At 41.2% G+C, this 25,695-nt stretch overlaps 1 protein-coding gene across 2 annotated transcripts in view; it reads right to left on the bottom strand.

The window, feature by feature from the left end:
* The window catches only part of KLHL29 (kelch like family member 29), a 395,213-nt gene that overhangs the window by 133,010 nt on the left and 236,508 nt on the right, over window positions 1-25,695 (bottom strand). For both annotated transcript variants that reach the window (XM_021391022.1, XM_021391023.1), the window contains 2 exons: window positions 7,855-7,996; window positions 6,562-7,104 (listed from right to left, as the gene is read on the bottom strand). In XM_021391022.1, the coding sequence (XP_021246697.1) occupies window positions 6,562-7,104; window positions 7,855-7,996 (685 nt within the window). The remainder of the gene's footprint in view (window positions 1-6,561; window positions 7,105-7,854; window positions 7,997-25,695) is intronic.

Raw genomic sequence — 25,695 nt, 5'->3', positions numbered from 1 at the left:
ATACCCTCACCAACTTTGCAGTTCTTTTTCTGATGACAGGAAATTCTAATTAATCTTGAAAAAAATTGAATTTAGAGGACCTGTTCAAGTAGTTTGTCTAGTTTTACTGCAGATGAACACTCTAAAACATGAGTCAGCAACATGCCCTTGTCACAAAGAAGGCTAACTGCATCCTGGGCTGCTTTAGGCCAAGAATTCGAGGCCAGCAGGTAGAAAGAAATGACCCTTCCCTTCTGCTCAGCTCTGGTGAGACCACCAGCATTATGTCCAGTTCTGAGCTCCCCAGTACAAGAGAGATATGGACTACCAGAGAGTGTCTTATGAAAGGCCATGAAGATGATCAGAGGGCCTGAAACATCTCTCCTTGGTTTAGATTGGAGAAGAGAAGGCTCTGGGGAGACCTCACTGTGGCCCTCCAATACTTGCAGGGAGCTTATAAACGGGAGGGAGACTGACTTTTTACATGGACGGATAGTGAAGCGGCATGGGAGAATGGCTTTAAAATACAAGAGGGGAGATTTAGGTTAGATGTTAGGCTTACATTCTTTACTCAGACAGCGGCAAGGCCCTGGCATGGGCTGCCCAAAGAACTTGTGGATGCCCCATCCCTGGAGGCATTCAAGGCCAGGCTGGATGGGGCCCTGGGCAGCCTGAGCTGGTGGGTGGCAACTATGCCCATGGCAGGGGGATTGGAACTGGATGACCTTTAAGGTTTCTTTAAACCTACACCATTCTATGATTCTGTGAAATGCTAACAGAGGGAAGCCTGGAGAAGAGATGGCTCAGGGGTGATTTTAGCAATACAAGTAAATACCTGAAGGGAGGGTGCATAGAAGACACAAGAGGTTCCCTCTGAACACCAGGAAACACTTCCGTGCTGTGTAGGTCACAGAGCACTGGCACAGGTTGCCCAGAGAGGCTGTGCGGTCTCCTTGTTGGAGATCTCCAAAAGCTTCCTGGATGTGGTGCTGGGCACTCTGCTTTGGGTGACTTTGTTTTAGGAGAGAGTTGGACCAGATGGACCCAGAGGTCCCTTCCACCTCTGTCCAGCTGTGACTCTGTGGTTCTGTGAATAATCATGTCATTAGCAAGTTGAGCCTACAAATGATCACTAGTGATTTGTACCTTGGTACTCTTCAGGATGCCCCAGAAAATCAAGACTATCTTGAGGAAAACACAGCTAGAAGCACCATGCTGCCAGACTTCCATGATAACCTAACTGTCCTACAAGAAATAAGAGATAAAATGCACTATTATTTCTATTGTAGACTCCCTTCCCCCCAACGATATGCATATATATGCATATATATATACTTCCACACAGACATAAGTCCCTCTGAAAGTTATGCTTCCTACATATTTCCACGGAGACTGTAACAGATACGAAGAGCACAACTGCACTAAGGCACCACCCATCACCTCACTGTGCTAAAATCCACATTTGGTCTCCGTAAATGTTCAGCAAGCATCAATAAATGTCAATAGGTGGCATTTTTTCCGCATGGAGGAATTCAATCCACACTTTTGCTTCATATGCGCTTCCATGTCAGATGCCATTTTGTCAGTCTGCCCCTCTGCTGCTGTTCCATTGAATGGAATATCAGTGGGAAGGTTCAACCTCTACTGCCATACCACCCACTTCTGCCTCCGATGTCGTGGGCCAACATAATAAAATAGGAGACATTAATTTTGGAGTAGCCTACGTAATTTTATGTATTTAACTGTATGTTATCTACCTATTTATCTACCTGTATATATGGATACAAAAATAGGGCAAATTTTCCTAAGGTTACATAGACTGCGTGTTCTACTGCAAAGCTAAGAATTGAAAACAGACTTTCTAACGTGTTTATCACAACATATTCTTTAATTAATGTTATTAGAATTCCAAATGCCACTTTGCACTTTGAATTCCCCCCATCTCTTGCATTACTGTCTAAAACTATGTACACCCACAGAACTGTAGAGCAAGCTGGAGTCCTTTTGAAAATTCAACCTTTTGAGGAAAAAACAGTTGAAGGCTATTGACAAAATGTTGTCGTCTGCCTTGTTACTATCCATGATTAAGGAAAGCAAATATTGTCTGCGGACTAATGAGAATTCCAATGCAATAAAGTCAAGTGTGAAAAGCGCAATCAATAAGTGATGATGCAACAGTATTTGTTTGTAGTTTTGTTATCATTTAGTTCATGATATTTGGTGATGCTTGAAAAGGAAGTGTTAAGGAATTAGTGTTACAAGAATTAACATTCCAATTTTATTTTTGATACTGTTATGTTTCTACATTCATTACAGTATGAACACTAATTAGCATCTGATTTTGTTTCCCACTAGTTAAGGACTGCAAATCAAAAAATTATAGAAGAAAAAATATTATGGAAACAAATGTCAGTGTTATCCATGAAGATCCACAAATTAAAACTCACAATGTCCATGGCTAATTTTACACTGCAGGAGAATGCACTGCAATAAAAAACTGTTTTTCTCATTCTTTCTGTTTGTACCCATGCTTCAAGGTATATTGAATTTATGACGAAAGTACCTTTTTGAACATATAATAGATCTCAGAGTTCAAGCTAGACCATTTATATCCTACATACAGCTGGGCTATCCACTAGGGGTTGAAGTTTGGATTTACTACAAGTCTTGGAAATAAAGAATCATACTGCCTCATGAAAAAGTCAAGGACTAAATCTCAGCTACTCATTTATTTCTGCAGAAGAACCAATCTCTTCTAGCCCTTTATCATGCATTAATTTTTCTCCACGTTGGCTCAACTGGACTGGCAGGTAGATAGATGTTGCTCTTTGTTACTGCACCATGACATGGGGAACCTCATGTTGGAAGCTGAAGGGACAACGCCTTTCTCACTCTCCCCTGCAGGCACCTTGTGCAAGTGACAGCTAATGCTGGCACATCATGTAGCCTTAAGATACTGAAATTATGTCTGAATATTCTTTGCCACTCTGTTTTCTAAAGAAATCACATAGAAATTTGGCTATGCTAACTACAGCGGGTCTTTGCTAAGCATCGTCACAACGGAATATCTTCGAAGATTACAATCCAAGGCTGAAACATCTCAAAACCGTTGTTAAATGTGTATAGTAAGAGATCCCATGCATTTCATAAGGCAGCTCTACAGACTGTTAAAAGCAATAATTACTTTGAAACATTATTTATGTCTCCTATAATGTGTCTTTTATATAAATTCACTAAATAAATGGACTGTGTAGCTAAACATTCATATTTAACATATTATAGAGCCAATAAAGAATCCCATTGCAGAATATCACCCATCCAGATGAAGAAGATGCTCTAATCCGTGCAAAAATTTTCTTGCAAGTACTTTCAATGGAATTAGGTGAGAATTAGCTCTGACACAGTAAAGAGAAGGGCATATCTGTTCTATATCATGATTACTGATATCAAAATACACTATTTGCAGAGTCACAGAAATGACTCTCAGTCATATAAGTGAGATCTCTTGACCTATTGCAAATAAGACATCATACTGGCCACGCCTTTAACTTTTGGCAACTCATTAATTTACTTTTATTCAGAAGCAGCCAAATAAGAAACCTCATTCTGAACAAATACAGTATAATATGGCCTCAACAAATGCAATTATGGGAAATAATACATGAAGTTTCAAGTCAGTTCCCAGATAAAGTCTAAAAATACAAGAAATCTTATCATATTAACCAGCAAGTACTGCTCTTTCACTTAAGGTATAGCTGGGTAATTATTCAAACCTGTACAAAACTGGATTGTCAAGTTAAAAAATAATACCGCGTATCTCAGGATAATGAGAAAGACCTTAGGGCCATTAGCAGTAGCTCGTATTATAACAGTGGCCAAGACTCCCTGAGAAAGACAGAGGATATTTAAATGAAACTAGGAGAGAATTAGTTTGAACTTGTGTATTTGAATAGCTCAGCACTGTCTTATAGTAACCATTTCTTCCTGGAGAGAATGCTGTCTATCATGTAAGACTGTGAAATCAGTTGAGCTTTAGAGACTGAAATCCCTAAGGGCAGAAATTTAAACAAAAAAAAAAAATAATGAAAATTGAGTCACATTGAAATCTATAGAGTTTATACTAAAAATCTTACCCTAGCAAGATTTCAAGCTAAGGTTAGACACCTAGTTGTCTTCCCTTTCCTGATTATTTCCCCATCCTAAGATGATTCAAAAAGAAACCAAGTCCAAGTCGTACCTTCTCTGATACTAGCATTGACAAGAATAATTATAGGTTTGGAATTAAGCACTTTTAGGACTTAGGAGGAGATGACTTTTACTTTTTAAAGTAAGTCCTGTTTATGAGACATTTATATGTGCTCGTTATCTTATGTTTGTTTTTTAACTTCTACCAGGAATAACTCAAAAGATGATGGTCATAAATCCCTGGGAAAACAGCTGTCTAGCCTGCAATTTATAAGCTAAAGTATGGCTAATAAGTCAGCAGTTGTCATGGCTTAGAAATACTGCTTCTTTCAATATTCTTATGAGCCTCTCCTAGGTGCAAAAGTTTCCAAACATTAGACCAGAGCTAGGCCTGGCATGCCCAGCATATTCTTATAACTCTTCCTCACCTTAATGAACAGCTCGTTGGCTGACTGCTGCCTCTCACGCTGTCAAGCAAAGCTCAATTTCCCCAGTGCTTGGACAATTAGACCAGACTACGGTTTGCAGCACTTTAAGCAAGAATGCTGATTAAGACTTTGCAAATCAAATATTAAAAGACTGATTAGATATTTTACAATTTTTTTTCTTGGGCTTTGAACTGAAGTTTACTTCACCTGCTAGCGAGAGATAGGCTGAAGGTTAATTGATGTAGGAAGCGTAAATAACAGCCAATGCTACTGGCCCAAAGTATGCAAGGCGTTTAAGAGTATTCCTCACCTCAAGTGTGCAGTCACTGACACGCTCATTTGTCTCACTAGGTTAGCGTCACTAGAGCTCTAGATACGTGATCAAATTACCACAGTGAAAGTGGTTTAAGCTTATGTGTTTTTCCCTGTATTGTGTATTTGCACGTCTCCAATGACACCAAGTAATCCTTTAAATTGTGCTAATTTGATCATGTATCCGAGTACCTAGTGCAGTAAATTGGGATAGGTGGCTAAGAAAAGCGGAGATGATGCCTTCAGAAGACAAATAGCTTCCACGGAGAAAAGAGACATCCAGCAGCTCATTCTACCAGGGCTGGAGTATAAATCTCTGCCCTTTCTCCTTCTACAAAATCAAAGGTCTGTAACTTATAAACCTAAACTGACAGATTGCTTTTGTGAATTTTGATTTCTTTTAAAGGGAAAGAATTAGCAAAACTCTTAAAAAGCAGCCGTTGGTGAATTTTTGATTACCTGCCTGCACTCGTACCACTTAAAGCCCATCTAGGTCTTAAAGAGAAGAAAAATTCAGAAGATCACCACCTTGCAGGTGTTTGGGGCTCAAAGTTAAAAACTTAAAAGCAGTCCAAATATTTCACTTGAGAAAAGTACTCTGAGCTTTCAACCTTAGCTCCTTTTCAAGAAACATTCGGTATGGATTTGCACATACCAAAGTATAATTTAAGTAATGAGCGGGAAGAGTTATTGGAGTAATCATTTTTAATAGAGATTCCTTGTCTTTAATACAGAGCTACACAACAGAACTTAATAGCTTGTGGCAAGTAAATAATTTATCCATGGATTGTGTCTGAATACAAATGTATACATAAAATATCACAGACTTAATGAAGCCTTTGGGGTGGCTTTTTTGAAATCAATTTAATTGATTTTGGTGATAGGCCTGCATTTATACTTTTGTAAGCTACATTTTACTTTACCTTCACATGTGACGCAGTCATGATTTTTAAGGGAGGCAGGGCAAACTCCACAAACGAAATTAGAAACTGAGTGCACAGACAGTAATTTTTAAAGTGTCTAGGGTAAGACACTCGGAAATAACACTCCACCGTGACCCAACAACGTGCCTCATTTAGAAAGCACTTATCTGAAAAGGTCAACCTTTCAAGAATGCTCATGACAATTCACGTTTTTTTTGTAGCATTTGAGCCCAATGAAGCTGGTAATGATGAGTTTTACCCTTACACTGAACGTTTTCGGTTGTTCACCGTCACTCAGTAGGGTTGCCTGCACTAGGTTTGGGCTCTTACTGGAGGGGGGAAGAAGGCAAAGGCTGAAAAAGTCTAGTAGTGTGACTAACACACAATTGAGGCCAAGAGGACAGCGGTCTGACGTAAACATAACCATTTTTAAAGGAGAGGGATGATGTCTGCCTAATGCACCTTGAGACTGGGAGCACCAGCTTATGTGATGCATCTTGAAAACTGTTACTGCCTACAAAAGACACCCGCAGTTCGTCCTCCCCTTTCTAAAGCACCACTTTTCATCGTCATTAATTCATCAAAGCTATGCATTAAAGAAAAGCCATGGGACAGATGCCAGAGCTGGGCCGGCGGAGCCGAGGAGAGCAGCAGGGAGGCCTACGTGGCTGCTATCCTGAGCCTGCCACCCTCCGTGCCCTCGCGCCCCACAGGGCCGAGCCGGCCCGCCTTACCTTTGGGGTGCCAGGGGTCCGTGAACTCGTACTTCCCCACGCCGATCGTCCGCAGCATCTGCACCCCGTTCGTGTTGTCCGGCCCCGCCGCCGCGTTGGGAGGCAGCGGGGCGGCCACCTGCCCGTTGGTGGCGGGTGCGTTACTGGGCAAAGCGGCTGAGGGCAGGGCTGGAGGCGGCGGTGGCAGCATGGGGCAGGCCAGGTGGCCATTACCCACCACCCCAGGGCTCGGGTGGGCTACCGGGCCCACGCCGCTCATGGAGGACATGCTGAGGGGCTGGCTGTTGGTGTACAAGGGCTGGCTCTGGAGGTTGACCACCATGTTGCTGAGGGGCTGGGAGGGCTGCGGCTGGAGCTGGTAGTGGGCCGGCATCAGTGGGAGCTGGGGAGTAACGTGTGGAGGGAGGGAAGGTGTGACGCCGATGACGGGGGCCTGGACGTTTGCGGCCGGGCTGAAGGTGGGTGGCTGCGTCATCCCGTAGGAGTGCGTGATGAGGGCGGGCTGGCTGCCGGCCGCCACCGTGGTGACCCAGGGCGCTGCACCTGTGGCACGAAGGAAGGTGGGCAATGGCGGTGGGTTGGCACTGGGGGACAGGTACAAAACCACCCCAGGCCTCCCGCTGTACTACCGCGTCCGCACAAGTCACCACAGAGCCACGCTCTTATCCTTTACAGTATCTGAAGTGGCTCAATACCTGGAACTATTCCAACCCAGTAAGTGCATAAAATTGCTATAGTGATGTGAGTGCAATTGTTAAAATACTCATCAGGTGACATGCAGCGTGTTTACGGTTTTATGTGTTTTGCGCTTTATGCAGCTTAAGCACATGCTTCCAAGAAAATTAACCTCTTTCCCCACCGTGCTTTCATGGCTCCCTGACAAACACTCTGTGTGTATAATAATGGTGCTCCAGCCACTACAAAGAGATTGTAATTAGGCGTCTGGCAAAGTAGCACAATGTATGATATGTGTCTGGAAGCTGGAAATCATTTCAGGTAGTTCTGGACATAAAAGAGGTCTTAAAGTATTACAGAGTGCCTTTTCCTCTAGTGAAGGCAGAGAAGGAGGGGGAAAACAACACTTTAATGAACTTGCAGGCATCTTAATACATTTATATTAGTCTCAGCACATAAGAAACTTGAGGGGTCTTTACAATGAGAGAAAAACCCTGCTGAAGAATACAGAAAGGGCTCACAATGAAGTCTAATTTACAGAGGTAAATGGAGATACTGCATTGAATTTGCTTTGAATGATTTTCCCTTGTAGAATTACAAATAAGATTACAAACATACCTGGGTTTTCATTCTCCCTCATCTGTTTAGATGGTGGCTCATCAGTGTCCCAAGGTGTAGACTGATTGATGGGTGTCTGTCCCCACCTAACGCTAGTTGCAAGTCCTTGAGGCTGATTTTCAGTCTTGGAAATGCAAGGTGTCTACCAAAGAGAGAAAGAAAATAGAGAATAAAAATGTTAAGAGTATTTGGAATAATTACTGTTCTCCACATCTAAAAGCTTGTTTGTTTGTTACAGTTCAAGAGGACAGCTTTAAGTTTATAAATATCATTTCACTCTAGGCTTACGTGGCATGTCTATATGGATAAAAGAATGTATTTGTAAAAATTATTTCCGGAAATTCAATAGAACCACCATTAAAAACAAGATACAAAAACTAGCATTTTCAGAAATAAGTGTTTCCTTTGCCTTGAAAATAAATAAAAAATATGTATGGTAATATCCATTCAGACAGCCATAGCTAACACAAAATGGGGCAATCTTCTGTTAGCTCAGTCTCTTTCAAAAATGGTGAGTTTTGTTTAGCAGAAGGCAGGAGAAGAGTGACTTGTTTACAACTGTAGGACAAATTACTGTAGAACAGTAAAGAGAAGTCTTAGTATTTACTGTCTGTCAACCCCCAAAATTGAATGTCAATAAAAAAAAAAAGCAGCGTAACAGCCATTGGCTGCTAAAGTGGCTATGCTGGCAGTTCCTCAGAGATGTTAAAATAACTGTAAAGTAGGGGAAGGACCGGGGCTGACTAATCTTCAAGGGGGATGTGATCTGAAAGAGATTTGTAGATAAAGAAACAACCACGTGGACTGAAACGCTAAGCCAGAACTCCTTGGTTTCAGGGGTTCTTCTCAAACAATCATTCCTTTGCTGAGAAAAGGTCTGTAGAAAATGAGGGTGCTCTAACAGGTCTCATTTATTTAACTTGGCAGTGTATTTCATTGCTAGAAGATTAAAAGTTTTTTTGTTTGTTTTTACTGGTGTCGGAACTTCTAAACCAAGAAAACGGAACCAGCTGCCTATTGCTGAATGAGTATTGAGGCCACGAAGCCATAAAGAACAGGAGACCAGTCTGAGTGATCACTTGTTTGCCTTACATCTGCGAAGTAATTTAGCTCTGAGACGGAGGTACAGAGGCTCCATAAACACCCTGGGTCACGCTGTACCAATGAAATCTCTGTCAACACCACTGACTTTTTTCCCCCATCATCAATACTTCAATCACTCCCTGAAAAAAAATTCATTAACGGACCCATTTCTGCCCTCTGCAAATACATACGTGCCTTTCTCAAGTTCATCTGTCACTCCTCGCCTCCTTAAATCCATCGGGTGCCAGCTCCTCCCTTCTGCCCCCGCTCCAACTTTCCCTCCTTCATCCAGGTGCCTCCAACACCTCCTATCACTCATTCCAGTTCCCACCTGAGATTTGCTCTCCCTAGGCTATGGCAGTCAGGAGGCCAGGATGCAGATCTTGATGGCAGGCAGAGGTTTTGCTTTGCTGCTGTCTTTGCTGCCAGAGGCCACAACGGAAATATTTCCCCACAGAAATGCTGTATTTTGTTAAATGCAGATGGTCATGGGAAACGTGATTCTTAATATATTTTTTCTAAGGGATCTTGAATTGAGAATTTTATCACTGTGCCCAAATGAATACTTTATTTTTCTTTTTTTTTCAAAATGCAACAATTTATCCTTTTTTGCTTTTTTTTTTCCTGTTTTTAACATCTACAGTTTTTTTCCTACTCCGCTGGTGCCAATGACAACGATATCCAGGTTTTAGATTCACATTTCCTTCTGCCCCCACCTTTTTCTATTCCATTCTTAACTTTTCAAACCTAAAACTTTTGCAGCTGAAGTGAAAATGACAGTCAGTAAAGGCAAAAAGAGGGGACGTGCGGACAAGCAAGAGCTTTAAGATTCATGGCGTTGTATTCAGTGGCAAAGAAAGGGCAGGAGGGGAAGAAATAAATCTCAATTTGAAATGCTTTCTGTTTATAAATTGTCCTGAGAAAAAGCTCAATCCGAATACCTTTAGTTTTTACATAGTACGAAGCCTTTGAGAGAGGAGGAAATAGCACTGTTGGTGCCGTTGGTGGTTTACCAGTACAGTTAGCAGCATGGCTTTGGATGCAGCTAAACTCTTTAATGGAGGCTAAAGCACTCTGCAGTAGAACAAAGAAAAAAGAAAAAAACATCACCTCCATTCTCTCTCAAGCCCCTGTTATTTGTCCTAAAGAAAAGCTTTGGAACAGTAAATGCAATATTGAGAAATGGACATCTTTATGAATCATCAAGAAGGACAGGAGAATTCAGAACTCCAGTCACGCCCCATGTACACCAGATTCCACACGCAGCATTTATGTGTTGCACTTCTTTGTTACAGGAACTGGGCCTTATACGTGGGTTTGTCATGCATTCTTCTTGGCATTGTATGGCATTGTAAGATGTTCAATATCTTGTGTAACTCAGTTACATTCTCATACTGCTTTAAAACATTGTCAGTCTAAAATAAGACAAAAATATTCCTGTACCTTAAATAATCCAGAACCGCATACATTACGATTTTAAAAGAATCCATATGTTCTGTATAGAATGGGTAAGAAAGAAAGCACGTGATACAGGTCTCCTAAATCCTACAAAAACCCAGTTTCCTATTTAGCATCTTAAAGTTGGCTTTCCAAAAAACGAGAGCATCAGATCAGTCACATTCGAAACTGGTGGAAGATGTTTTCACTAAATATGCTTACAAATCCCGCCTCTTAGAGGCTCCTCGGACTTACATGCACAAGCACAGCACACAGTTTTTAAACTATACTCCTGAACTTGTACTTATTGGCTCAGAAAGAGCTAGGCATTAGCTGGTAAGAAATTGCAACGCACATTAACGAAGCACAGTTTAGACAATAACGGTGGTAGAAACAGAAGCACAGCTTACCACATTTCTTTCCTTTATATACATACTTATCTGGTCTCTGATCTAATTTCTGCATTATTTTTCTTAATACATAAAAGGTTACTTTACAAGTGCTACATCTCTCTGATCCAATTGCAGCAATTACTAATTTGCATATTTGGAAAGAGAAACAATTTCCAGCATCATCAAACAGAGGAACTTTATGTCCACGCGCGCAGACACATGACAGCACTCTATTTGATGCTTTTAATGTACAACACAAATGACCAAAAAATGGCCTGTATTATGCCAGTCGTGCCGGGGGAAGAGATGTGTTCCATTAGTGATCTGCAGACTTCACAGAAACTAATTGTACTATGTTACACTTTTATCTTTAGCTTTCATGTCAGATGCTTGTTTGAATTAAACAAGAAACACATGAAAAAAAGAAATGCATTACAAAATCTACTGGGCATACATTTTAAAATACTGCCAAATGTCTATTTACATGAATAGACAAGAAGGTTTCTGAAAGGTCTGGCGAAGCCTGGCTAGTCAATGGCAGCACTATTTCGTAGCCTGAACTTCAAGGCGGACTACAAAGATTACTAAATGAATTATCAGCATTTCTGCAGCAGCCCTAACATGTTCCATCTGTGCTCTTTGTCACGAGTAAGGTACCCTGAATCCAAATTTGAGGATTTCTTTTACTCCTTTGTTTGAAATAAGCATGAAGAACAAATACAAATTTTCAGTGAAAGCCTGTATTTCACCTCATGCCTGTCACTTTGAACTGCAGCAGTAACAATGATACATTTCTACAGAAGAGAGTTTTGAAGATGCAGCTAGCCTGTGTTTAAAGTTTCTCAACAGTTTTCCATTTTATCTTCAACTAAAACAGCGATTAGAAGTAGAATTTCTTATGCTCTGATCTTCCAATTCTAGCACAGAATCACAGAATGGTTTGGGTTGGAAGGGACCTTCAAGATCATCCAGTTCCAAGCCCCTGCTGTAGGCAGGGACACCTCCCTCTAGACCAGGTTGCTCGCAGCCCCATCCAGCCTGGCCTGGAATGCTGCCAGGGAGGGGGCATCCACAGCCGTGCTGGGCAACCTGTCCCAGTGTCTCACCACCCTCACAGTAAAGAATTTCTTCCTGATATCTGGTCTAAATCTACCCCCTTCCAGTTTAAAGCCATTTCTCCCTGTCCTGCTGCTACCTGCCCTTACAAAAAGTCCCTTCCCCGCTTTCCTGTAGGCCCCCTTAGTACAAGTGACCTAAGAAAGCACAATTTCTTTGCTTTATTTTCTAAAATCAGTAATTCACATTTTGACCTCATTCCTTCATCTCACCCCATATTAAGGTGTTTTTTTTTTTGTCACCGCATAGCTCTCCCTAAGAAAGATCCTCTCTGCTGACATCTCAAACAACAGTTCTCCTTGAGACCTGCCATTAACTTTGTACAACAAGCTGACTAATGAAGGGGGGCACATACAGCCACGATGCAACAAATTGGCTGAACAAATGTAAATAAAAATTACATGCTCTTATGAAAACAGATTTTTCCTATCCACTTGAGAACATAATTAATTTACCTGAGGTTAGGCCCTTTAAGTTACTAATCAACCACTAAGCATTACAATAGCATTTCAAAATAATTCAAAAGATTCTTCACTACCGACAAGGACATCTTGAATTAAAATCAGCGTGATGCAGTTTTGCATGGAGCAAAACATCCCGTGTTTAAAAATGACAAACAGCACAGAATGCTGAATTGGTGCACAAATTTTCTGAGTGTACTGAAAACCTCGTCAGAAGGATTTCATCTGTGTATTTATTATTCTCCACAAATCAGCCAATTCAGACTTCTGCAGTCAACATAAATACAAAAGCTGATGAGTAGCTTAGAGCCAAACCCAGTAAATAAAGCAACACTTATGATCTGTTGTTCCAGCTATGTTCTACATCTTCCATTTGAGAGATTATGGCACAGAAGGTAAATGACTGCAACTCAGGCAATAATTGAAAAGTTTTATGATGGATAATAAGTCTTTCACCACACATCTCTTGGTTAAATCCAACAGAGCTCAGCAGCGATGAATTACTACCATGATCCCCATGAAGTTGATCTTGGTATGAAGGGACATTAGGAGAGTCCCAGGCAGGATATTGTTCTGTGACATTTGGCAAGGACAGTGCGATTACTGTCATCTAGAGATGAAGGAGCCTTAAGGGCTAAGTTGAATTAGCCCAGAGTGGTGCAAACCAAAGATTTGCATTTCCCTAAGCCTGGGGAGCCCCAGTTCACCATATGCACTCCGTTCTCTGCTAGGCATATTTACAGCACGCAATGGTTCCACAAACTTGACAGTGAGCTTCAAAGGAAGGAAGCGTGTGGTGCAAAGCCCTGCTCTCCTGATGGGTTGTTTGCTATAGTGCAGTACTCATCCTTCTGCTCATCTCTGGCTTAAACTTGACAGGCATCTTTCACAGGCAATGTTACATCCTTCAAAGACATACAAGAACAATACGAAGCTAGGATTAGCTGGAGTCTCTGAAACAAAACTGGAATTCCTTATATCAAGCTTTTTAAATAACAAAAAAACAAAAAACAACAAAAAAAGATACCTTGGCAGTACCAGTCTCCCAGTTTTAAGGAAATTAACTGCAGTACAGATGTGCAGGCAAAACAGATCAAGGTGGAACAATTTCACAGTAACTTGAGACTAACAAAGACAAGTTGCCAGGTTGCTGAATTTTTTTTTTAGCTCCAACAGTCATAAACCATGGCCCATAGGCAACAGTAATTGGTGTACATCTGGTCCACTGAACCTTATTAAATTAAAACATTAAAAACGTTCAGATTCATAGGGCTTTACACAATATCCACAAGAAAGTTCAGAAGTTCACAGCAATCAGCTGGTGCTAAAGATTGGGAATTTGTGATCCAGTCTATTCTGCATCAGTTTACACGGTTAATATTAGTTGTTCAGTAGGCATAGCTACAGCTAAATCTGGCTTTAAGTCCAAACCTTTACAGCAGCTGTCTCCTTTGATGAAATAAGACCTAAACTTTTAGTCAGACCTTTATGCCAATGGAAACGTAAAACCTACTACGCTCCTACCAGTGTTGCAGAGTATATCAGCGGAATTTAAAAAACAACCCAACAACCAAAATACAACAATGAAAATTCTGATTAAATCCTCCCCAGTCTCAACAACACAAAACACTTCCTGGGAGGTCTTTATAAACACATCTGAGCAATCTCTCCAAAGGCTTGTAAAACTCCTGACATGTATCTCGCTACTGCTCAGAGTGCTAAGACCTATTCAAACAGTTTCATGAGCAAAAAAGAACTAATCTGGAGAGAGGGATCTTATTTGTAGTTCCCAGCAACCAAAATTATTTTACTAAGGCCTTCATTTAAAGTGATGGATAAGAAGTAGCGATTCTCTGTTCCAATTATCCAAAAGAGATTGGGAATGGCAGCTTAATACTAAGATAATGTATCCAATATGCAACCCACACTATTTTCTCTCCCCATTGAAAATAAAAAGGCTAACACACACACATGCGTAGTAGCAAACATTCCCCCCCCACAGATTCAGGTTTTATGGCCTGTCATGGACAAAACCAACTTCAATTTAATGAGGGAATTCCTTTTAAAGCTGCTAGCTATGCCTCGCTCTAACAAGTAATGACTGGTGACCCTGGTTGGGTTTTAAACCAGAACGTGTCCGGTACTCTAAAAAACTCAGTTGTCTCTGCACCGAAGTGTTTATGGTCTAATTTAGTAGTTTGTATTACTAAACTCCATATGAAACAAGCATTATCAAAGTGCATGAGGCATGCAAGTAAAACCTAAACCACAATGGCATAGATCTTTGACTGGGGTGTATTCCTATACTGCATTGGGCAGGATCCCAGGCATATTTTTGAGTCTAGTCCATGGCCAAAGAAGCTGTTAAGGATATATGCACAGCTTTTATAGATGCAGTGACGACAGCAATATCCACCTAGTACCAGTCGCAGGGCTGGGCTACAGAAAGAGAACTGTTGTTTTAAGAGAGGGATGTACTGTAATATATTGAAAACCTAAGGGATATAGACAGACCGGTAAGCAAGAGAAACAGAACGAGCTGTCCTGCAGTAAAACCTTATTCAAGAACTTGCTCATGGGTGGAGAGGAGAACTCATCTACCTCACAGTTCCCATTACCAGGCAATTCTACCATGACACAGTGTTGTTTTTCTCTTTTCAAAGCTAATGTGGGAGCGGTGAGAAGGAGGATAATAAAGTTAACTCATAGGAAAAATGTTGTTACCCTGCAGAGAAGACAAAAGAAGTCTTAGTTTCCTTTCGAGCTGGAAGAATCATTCAATATTGCCATCCTAACCAGCATCAGCAACGAGCGAATGGGCAGTGCAAGCTATGGAGCAGCCTCCAGCCAAGACACGTCGCTTAGCGGCGGGGTGCTGGCTGCATCAATTCCCTTCTTCTGAGGATTTAAACACAACCTCAACCTTGAGATTAATGACAAGTGCTTGAAGAAACCCCTGAGTGCAGTCAGATCCATGTCTCACACAGGCAGAACCCTGATCCCAGCCCCGTGAGTAGCAGGGCTTCTCACTGCAGTTTGTGAGCTGTTAAGGCAGATGCATTGGCATATCCAGCTCCTTCACCCTCCATGCACCAACCACATAATTCCTGTAATAAGCATTTTTGCCATTTCATTCATGTTATGCTATGGTTACCTTCCAAAATAAGGCTGTTGTCCGAATTCCCAAGCTCTATACACTGCAATGAAGGATAACTCCATGCCAGGTATGGGTCTGTTGCTACTGTCTGGGTAATCCTCCTGCATGCAGGTTTGGGGGAGCAAGAGGACGGGTAAGATTATTGAAAAGGAGGGAAAAAATGGGATAGAAGAAGGTTGTGAATTGACCATAACGCTATCTGTTTCTTTTTGGTGGCTGCGGTGCCCAGGACAACCATCACTCTCCCACCAGCGCTCCAGTTAGACCATGGAATGAGAAAAAGCGCCTCATAAATGGCACTTGGCATTCTGTCTTGGCAAATCTCACCAGCAGAAGGTCAGGTACTCACCCAGCTGCCTTCGTTTCTCAGCGAGAACATCAGGGACCGGAGCTGAGGTATGGAACCGAGGTCCCGGCTGCGACACTTGCTGCTCCAGGACACCAGGGACATCAGCGCACGACACTGGGTTCGAGCACAGAAGCCCCACTTTAGCCTGAGCAGAACCTCCTCTGCTAACACGGTCGGCATGCAGATCAACCCCAAATCTCAGTGCGAAACAACGAATGTAAAAGCATCTCACAACGGAGAAAAATGCGTGACATCAGGAACAATTCAGCAGCGCGTACTACAGAGAACATGCACTATGCAACGCAAGGTCCTGCAGGGATCCTATGGCAGAGGCAGATAAATCCAGTTCATCATAAGTGCTTTTTGTCAGAGGGCAAAAGGAAACATGGGTAATAATGGAATAAGTGCTTGTCAGACCAGAATCCCAAGGGCGTACAAAGGATGTAACCCTTGTGTGCTAGCAAAGCTACTTGAGAATGACCTAATGGCAGACTGCTTGAAAACTAAACATTTATCGTGCATGCAAATGCTGGCCATTGATAGGGTCAGAAGTCACACTTCTTGTGGTGTTTTTGTCCCAAATTTCCCATGCATTTCTTTCCATTATCTAAACAGGACACCGAGTTTCTTTCTGGATCAGGGCCTAAAGCATTAGGAATAAAAAGAGGAATATTTAAAAAAAAACCCAAAAGCTATGTCACTTTGGGCTCCAATCCCTTCATTAAGATACTTCTATAAAAGTTCCCTTTTGCTGCATTGGATGCCGACATTTTACATTCAAGCCCCGTGAATTCAGTGTTTCAATTGTAGTACACACTCCTTGGCAGGAAAGTGCATGTTCTCTGCCTACACAGCAGGCACATTAGAAAAAAAAAAAGAAAACCCAGATAAGCCTGTGACTGTTGAACAGGGCTGCACGATATTACTGATTTATTAACTTGGCTTGATCAATAAGGCTATCATCAAGGGCACATTTAGTTTGCACATAAATTTCACTTTCTAACAAGCACTTTTGTGTGCTCACTTTGGTTTCCATAATCTGATCCAGGTCTCAGGAAGCCTTCTTTAAGGGAGAACAGAGAATTCTTTTTCTAAAAAAAGGATCAAAGTATACTCAGTCGACTCTCAAACAAAAGGACAGCCAGTACTGTAGAAACAGCATGCTTACCTTTCCCAGTAAAAAGAAAAATAAGCTTATAGGTCCAAATTTATCACCACCATAAGTTCATCAACATCAAATGAGCTATTAAATGTGGCTGAATCTGGCTCTTAGCAATTTAAAAACCTCAACTTTCTTTGAGAGTCTTCCATCAGTAAGATGCTAATTTAATGCATAATTTAAAATCCACCGTCCTTTAACATTTTTACAGCATTTGTAAATAATTTAGAAAGAACTAAAAATCCTTTTAGATTTATAAAGCTGCCCCCCTTTTTCTGCTACAATACAACAAAGACATTCCAATCGAGAATTTATTTATTCTCTAAATCTGAAAGTAAAAGCTGTACGAAAGATGAGGAGAAACTGATTTACAAGATAAAACAATTAGCTCTGGGATATGTACATTAAGACTAATAAATTTCCCATCCTGTTTTAAGGGAGCGGAGGAGGAATCTCAGATCTATTAGACTTTATTCAAATTCTATTCAAACGTTCGATTAAAAGCATCTTATGAAGGTAAGTGATGCAGTCACTAAAATAAAGAAGTGACAAACAGGATCAGAGAGCTGCATCTCTCAGAGATGATATACACTTGAATAATCCATCCCTTTCCCTACACGCAAGACAACATCTACAATCTGCCTATTCCCGTAATTGCTTGGGTCTTGTTAAAAATATATTTCACAGTAAAAATGCTAACATAATATGCTACATTTCTTTTTAATCCAAAATCACATATCTCAATGGTTCTTAGAAAAATCTTTCTTTCCGTGCAGACAGATGAAAACGCATTTTAAGATTCAAACAACTCTGTGCAAAAACAACTCAAACCCATCCATCTCCCAGTTGGTTCCTAAAAGAAGCTAAACATCCAGCAAGCTGCTCTGACCAGACGTGACTGGCAGGTCCTTTTTGGGAATAGGAGGTCTCGAGGTGCAACCCTGCATACATTCTGACTCAGCTCTACTAACACAAGAAGTTCAGTGCAAGATTAGGCAGCGGTCATATAATTTGATTTACAGCAGAGTGCTAACATACATATATATATATATTTTTTTTTTCTGTAAACACAGGCATCATTTTCTCCAATTTTTGTGCTGTGTAGGTTTATATCGAAGCATTCATGCTCATTTACTTCCTGCATCTCCATGCTACTAGTAGGAAGCTGTCCAGTTCTCCTGTTTCCCTACAGCAGAACTTATTCGTAGACTAGCATGAATGCTTCAGCTGCCTCAGCCATCATCCTTCTAAAAGATTAATGGCAAACACATCACATACCAGGCTATAAATCTAGCAAATGGCTATTAGACATACTTTACTGTCCACAGCCACACAATTTAAAGTAAAACAGATAATAGTATAGCTGTGGCTGCCGTTACAAGAGACCTGCCACTTATTTTTTCCAGGCACCTCACTCTTATTTTTGGGGCGTGAATCAGATGATCCTTCAACAGCACTGGGTTCATAGCAACTCGTGATGCTAAGCAGTCCTTTGTCAATAAAGATAAATGGATAAGACTAGGTCCTACTTATACTTTCTCTAACAATTAATGGTTTTACATTTCTATATTATTTACTCCTTGAAGATTATTTTTTTTCTAGGTGTTTGGTTTTGGCCATTGGACTCAAGATGAAGAGGAAATCCAGCAAAGGGGTTGGGCAAAGGCTTCATGCTTTTCAAAATCCTCTGTTCAGTGTCTTTTAAAAAAAGTTTACATTCGTAAGAGCACAGAAACTCCCACTCTCTTTGCTCCCAGGAAGTTAACACAAAATAAACCTCCTCTAAAAATAATCTCCCATTTGCTCACAGAACTTCAGGGTTACAGGGAGGAAGTGAAGGGTTATTGTGAGCCCTAAATAGCGCAGGTTGGTTCCATAAGCCGTGCAGGGCCAGGCAAGCTAAAAATAAATGACCTTCGGTAGGGATACCTCACCTATAACAGCGAGTCACAATCTGATCTTCCTAATTCTCCTCCTCCACTGTTGCAGAAGCTGCTCTTTCTGCTGGGATGGCTGCAGGGCAGACAGTGCCCCTGAAACTCAGGATGAAGTGCCAGGGAGACCTGCCCAGGGTCCTTGCAGATAATACCCCCAAAGAGGCAGCATGTCCTCTGCTGAACTCGCTGCTGCTTTCAGCAGAGGTAAAGGGAATTTCAGCTGATCTTCATGCAACTACCGCCTCCAGGAGTCAGACAGAACCTCGATTTGCTATAATAAAGCTTCAGTTAGAACACAAAGTTATAAATACCTAACAGTGCTGATCAAAATGGCCAACTTTGGTCCCAAGCATCAATCAGAATGAGAGAGGAGCCAGAGCAGGACCAAAAAACTCCTATTTAAAAAAACTTAAAAACGGAATCGTATCCTTTCCACACAACAGATAGAGATAAAAATCACCTTTATTGCAAATCCAAAATGTCCTTTCCTACCCATAAACTGCACCACATTAACTTCAGGACCGGGCTTCAGACAAGCGCAGACTGTGCGCCAAACTATCCGCAGCTTGTTAGAACAAAACACAGAACCTTGATTTTGATTTTTACTTTTTATATTTGCTATTTATTCTGTGTCAAATCCAAATGTGGATCACGTGCTGAACTCACTCATACCGACTCATTAAGAAGGACCTTACATCCAACACCTACCCACCACCACTGCCTCAGATAGGGTCACAAATTGAGGCCCTTTGAGCGGAGATACAAACAATTAAATAAATAGATGCACACATATATTTATATGCTTCTTTCTAAATAGAAGTTTCCTGCTAAGGAGAGTCCAAATTCCATGTACCGAAGGAGAAAAACAAGAGATAAAAGCCATCAGACTAGCTGAGGATCTGCTTTTCTAATGCTGCATGTGATTAATTACGTGATTTATTTTCAATGACTGGTTCAATCAATCCCGATCAAATTAACAAAGACAATGATCAGAAATACCAGCAAAAACACAATACAAATGATTTGGTTTCAGGGGATCCAATCAAATGAAACAGGATTAAATTAACCAGTGATCGGATTAAGCAGAAGTTGCTGTATGAAGTCAGAAATGTATCCGTACTTTGGGCCATTTGCTGTGTCTGTAAGGTTGACATTTCCAACCCTTCATAGAGCTCTCAATACATTTTAAACAAAACTGCTTTTCCTATACTTCACAAAGGTATTGTGGAAATTATTATTATCCATATTATTATTATTATCCATATTATTATTATTGTTATTTCACAATACCACAGTATCTCGGTCTCTGAAACAGCAGACACTCCCTAAAGAAGAAAATCACCCATGTACACACGCACTGAGCCAGCAGTCTGTACCTGGAGGAGTTTGCAGTCTGTGCATGACACTGGGATCAAAAGGTGACAGAATATCAGGGTACAATAAAAAAGACAGAAAAACCCATTTAATTCTACAATGTTAGCAAAGCACAAAGATGAAAAACCTTCTGTTCAACAAGGAGAATTAATGAAGGTTGCCAATGATACAGCTGGAAATGTAGTTCTTACCTACAAGTAAAAGTAAATGCAAGCATCACTAAAAAATGTGCTTCCATTTGCTAAGAACCAAAGCCTCAATCAGCCAACAAGGTCCTAGAGCACTGAACACAGACCTGAAAATGCCTTGAGCTCACCCTGTTCCAGCTGGACCCATTAGCAGACAGCTGCAGAGGGACTTCGTGTCCCAAATCAGGCAAGAGAATGTCTGGGGACAACAGGAGCCAGCTCATTGGGAAGCAAACAGGAAACCGTAAATGCTGGGAGTCAGACTGAAACCAAACTACATTCCTCCCCCCCCCCCCCCTTTTTTTTTTCTTTCACTAAGAGAATCCTTTAAAAGATAAACTGTTGGGATGTGGAGAGGTATTCTGTGAGGACTCTTAATAATTCAAGGCACTAACAGTGCTGCTGGTGAGTGCTGTAGTGGGAGGAGATGGGACTTGCCACTCTCATTGCAATGCTCTTCACTCCACAGCCACCATGCTGTGAACGCTATGGGCTAAGTAAAGCCAGGGTGTTTCTTCCAGCTTTGCAGTATCCCAAGGTGGAAGGGACCCACAGGGAACACTGAATCCAGCTCCTGGCTCCACACAGCACCACCTGAACTCCAAACTATCTGACCAGCTCCCTTACTGAGCTTGAAAAAGTATTCAGAGAAATATTCCTCCTCTTTCCCTTCCCACAACTTAAGTTTTTTATCTTCTATTGTCAACTAACATGGTGAGTATATTTTAAAGCATCATCTCCTCCTAACCAAAGGACATCCCACATTAAGAATGTTTTTTTCCTGTCCCCCTCCTCTCCTTCTGCTTCTTTAAAAAGTGCCTCATTTGTACGTGCTGATTTTTTCTCATGCGCTGCCTGGCATTTTTTTTCAGTCTCATTGCATCTTTTTTCATGAGTATTCCCAGTTTCATTTTCTTACTTAATTTTCCCCATGTCTCTATCTCTCTCCTCACCCTTTCTATCACACTTTCTCCTAAGTAGAATGAGAACCCAATTACACTCCTGTTAGAACTGAACTTTCAAATCCATCATGTGCTAGTGGGCTCAAAATTAGGCAAATAAATTCCCTCAACCCTACAAATTAAATTGAGTCTTTGCATATGTTCTTTTAAGAGCACAAAGATGTCAAGTATTCACCCAGCTGTCACAAAATATGATGAGCAGGCACTTTGTATTCATATAGATTTTCTAAATCGTTTGTCAGATTTAACAGAAATGCTAATGGATCCAAAAGTAAATTCTAATCTATCCTAAATATCTGGCTATTATTTGTATTATAGTAAGACTGAGAATTGTCAGTTGAGGATCAGGGCACAATCTTCATGCATTAGGCATTTAGCACACAAAGACAAAGATCATCGGGATGATATGCAGGTATTATTTTGCACTTTCTCAGTTTTTCTCTCATTATTTTAACCAACACCCTCCTCACAGGTGTACTCCACTGCATTTGAAAATAAAAGTACCATCAGCTTATGAGCATGATTACCTAATGTGTCCGCTATTGAAAGCCAGGCTCTTAAATCTGCTACAGCCAGAGACTTTCTCCCAGGTGTAAACTTTGAGGGGAAAAAAGCTGTTATGAAGGTCAAGCTTTGCTTATGCCTTGTGTTAGTCAAAGCTCGTGATCAGCGTGGGGCTGAGCAGGACATCACACGTGCATGTGCACCCAGTCAGTGCATCCCAAACATGTAGAATTCACCATCCCGGCACTAAATGCCAGTACAATCTTATTGCACAGCGAGTCCAGCGCATTCAGGGAACCTGTGATGTGATGAACATACCCTGGAGACTTGTTCTGTACATACTGTCGTGGCTGTTTGTCTAAAAACCTATTAGGGCACTGCTTAAAGCAAGAGGGCAGCAGATCCTGGCTGTCAGTGATAATCCACTGCCAAAATCAATAATGTTGGCAAGGTTGCTTCATGGATATTTACGATCAAAGAGCACATTTTCCAAGAATATATTGTCAGTTCCATTGTCTTGGCCCAATTTCAACTCCAGTAATTGCATTTCTGCCTGCCTAATATTCCCCTGCTGCTCCGTGGAGACGTGGGGGCCCTCACGTCCAGTCCCAGACCATGCAACACAAGCGGACACAGCCTTCCCTGTAGATATTTTACAGAGCAGTTCCCACCTAAAAAGCTCTGTGATTCTTAGAGCAGGGGCGTGTAAATTATTGTTGAGGGTGTTATTTAAAATGTGATTTATTTGCCCCTGGAACTAGTCATCTTGAGACAGCTTTTAATTTCCTTCTCTTTCATGAGTAAATCTGCACATTTAAATTATTTACTAAAGGTTGTGCCAGGTAAGGCAGTTTGTATTTTTTTATTCCACTCATAAAAGTGAAATATCTCTAAAACGTGAATGTCTACAGCTTTTCAATACGCAGCTTGAGGGAGTTCAAGCCCTTTCTGATCTAGTTGTGAGAACAAACTCCACCGGCAAACTAAAAGTCTGCCTTCCTCGGTGGAATAAAACTCCTGTTTACGGCAGAATAGGGCAAAAAATGGGAGATTTTAAACTTGTGACATTTCCATGTCTGGAAAAGCTGTCACTTGCCCAGCACGGAGCCCTACCTTGAGCTGTAAGCCCATGGGCCTTAGTAGCATTAGCCCAGCTGCAAGAGTACCACAGGGAGAGAACGGTATCACTAAAATACTTTAAAAACCTCCCCAAATCTTTCTTGCACTTCAGAAAACAGAAGTTTCCCCAGTGGTGAGGAACTCCTCTTTCCAGCTGTACGTGCTTGCAGGCTCACTTTTCAGAACCCTCTCAGCAGTGCCCAACTGACCGGCTCCTGCCTGTCGGAAACCCTGGCTCGTGGCGTTTGGGGAGAGAGATCTGGGAATGCAAAGTGAGAGAAAGCACTGTTTTCTTTTCCTTTTTTTTAAAAGCAGTTGGATATTTTTATCTCAGTTCTAAAGAGGGAGCAACTGCTGGAAGCTTCTCGGGTGTAGGAACTGTTAGAATCTCTCCTATACGTACTGTTCTGGGGGAAAGATGTGCTATACGCAGCTCACTGTGAGCTACCCTGATGGCACTCCCTGCCTCCTCTCCACTTCCCAAAGGGACCATTTGGAGTCTGTTCAAACAACTGCATTTTTAAACAGAAGGCGTGAAGCATGTTTTATATTAAAATGTAAAACGATTACCAAACAAAACAAAAAAAACCCCACCACCAACAACAACAACAAAAAAACCCCAGAAAAGTATGCATATAAGGAAGAATAATAAAGTGTGAGTGCATGAATGCATTCTGGAGCATTTGCATATGTCAGGGGGAGTGGAAAGAAGGTGAGTGTAAGATGGGAAAATAAGAGCTGAGATGTGAAGTGACAGAAAAAAAAGCAGCAGTTGTGGTAGGAATAAGCAGACGGGGAAGAGACTGCCTTGGAGATAAGCAAAGCCTCTGCGCACAACACGGGGAATTTTTAAATGCTCAGCTTTTACCTCCGAACATCAGAGGGGTTATTCTAACGAACTTGGTAAGATCTAGGGGCAGCCGTTAAGCGATGTAATACAGGCACCTCATTTAGGTGTCATGCCCACTGCTCTCCGTCAGCTGGTAGAAGCTGGAGACTGGCAGCCTGGCTAACAAGTGGGCTAAATTACTCCTCGCTCTCCGGAAGGTAGGAGCCATTGTAAACTCTCCGACTGTGCCCCCATGTGCACTGCAGCAGAACCGGAGTGAAAAAGGGAAGAAAAAAAATGACAAAGAACATCATCCAGCTGTATTACAAGCAGAAGAAAGAAATTCAGGAACTCTATGAAGAGAATGATGACCTAAACCTAAGGAGACGAAATGCTGGAAGTTAAATTATCTGTGCAGAAAATTTAATGTAGGAAGACTCAAAGGAAAATACATTTGGTGGAGCTGCATCCTGGTGCATCTAAAGGGAAAAAAATAATAAAAAATAAAAATAAATTAAAAAGGGAGTGCATAGGAAGGAGAGATTTTTTGTTGTTGTTGTTTTGGAGTATCTAGTTCCTAATTTAATCTTAATCCACTCTGACATTTATCCTCATGGATAATTCAGTATACAAATTTAGGGCAGAAAAAGAATTCATAACAATAATAAAATAAGAGCTGCTTGCAAGGGCAGTATCAACAAAAATTGCCCTTGGGTAAAAATAGTTTCTAGTGCTTTGTGTCCTGCTCAGCTTCAGGCAATATATCAAGATCCTAGGAACTACTTTTTTCCCCTTGTGCAATCATTTGTGGCTCTCATCCAGTCTCTGATTATGCTAATTGCATTTGATGGAATTTGTATGTACTCTCCTTCGCTCTCATCTCCTCTGAACATACACAAGATGCATTTTTAATTTTTAACTCTTCAAAAATATATAAATAAAGTAACTTTCTCCCCAAGGTTGTGTAAAAGTCAATCTTATTACTAGTTCTAAGCAGCAAATGAACAGCCTTTATCACTAGCCAAACAAATAACCCTTTCTACATTAATATGTTGCAACAAAGCTTTAGTTAGTGTGAGAGGAATGTCATAATGCACGAGTCTGCATAACACAGTCAGATCATGTCACCTCGGCGCAATTTCGTTTGCATTAAATTAAATCCACCATCCAAATTGCGACTTTAATAAAAAGATATAGTCAGGTTGGCTAGATCAAGAGCTGACATCATTTTGAGACAGACACTCAAAGAAAGAGCTGAGCTGCTGGAAAACCAAGGGTTTTCCCAAGGGTTAGCAATAAAACCCGGGACATAAATTTCTGAATAGATGAAGTGATTTTTTTTTTTCTTTATTCCCTTTTAATATTGTTCTTGACCACGTAAATTGACGTCAAAATCTGCTTGATTTTGGTGAGGCCGAATCAGGTGACCTGAATGACCTCTATCCAGGTCTCATGACTGTCACCCAGGTGCCCAAAGGCAGCAGTGACTGCTTTCTTTCATACTTCTTGGAGATCCTCTGAACCTCTAAATTATTCTTTAATTCTGGCAACTGATAGCTAATGAGAAATGTAACGAGAGTAAAGGACTTGCTTCCCTGCCTAAACCAAAACAAGGCTAGCTTTTTGTTCTCTATTTGTGTAAGTGAATTTTAGTGCCCAACTGGCAGCCCTCATCCTGTCAGAAGTAATCAGAAACAAAGGAGAACCCTTCCAAACACAACCGTGACAAGTGAAATGGCCTAGGAAGGTGTAAGGTGTAAACATGGTGTAAAGC

The sequence above is a fragment of the Numida meleagris genome, chromosome 3, assembly GCF_002078875.1.
Source record: "Numida meleagris isolate 19003 breed g44 Domestic line chromosome 3, NumMel1.0, whole genome shotgun sequence".
Taxonomy (NCBI): domain Eukaryota; kingdom Metazoa; phylum Chordata; class Aves; order Galliformes; family Numididae; genus Numida; species Numida meleagris.
This window is presented reverse-complemented; position numbering and strand designations above follow the sequence as displayed.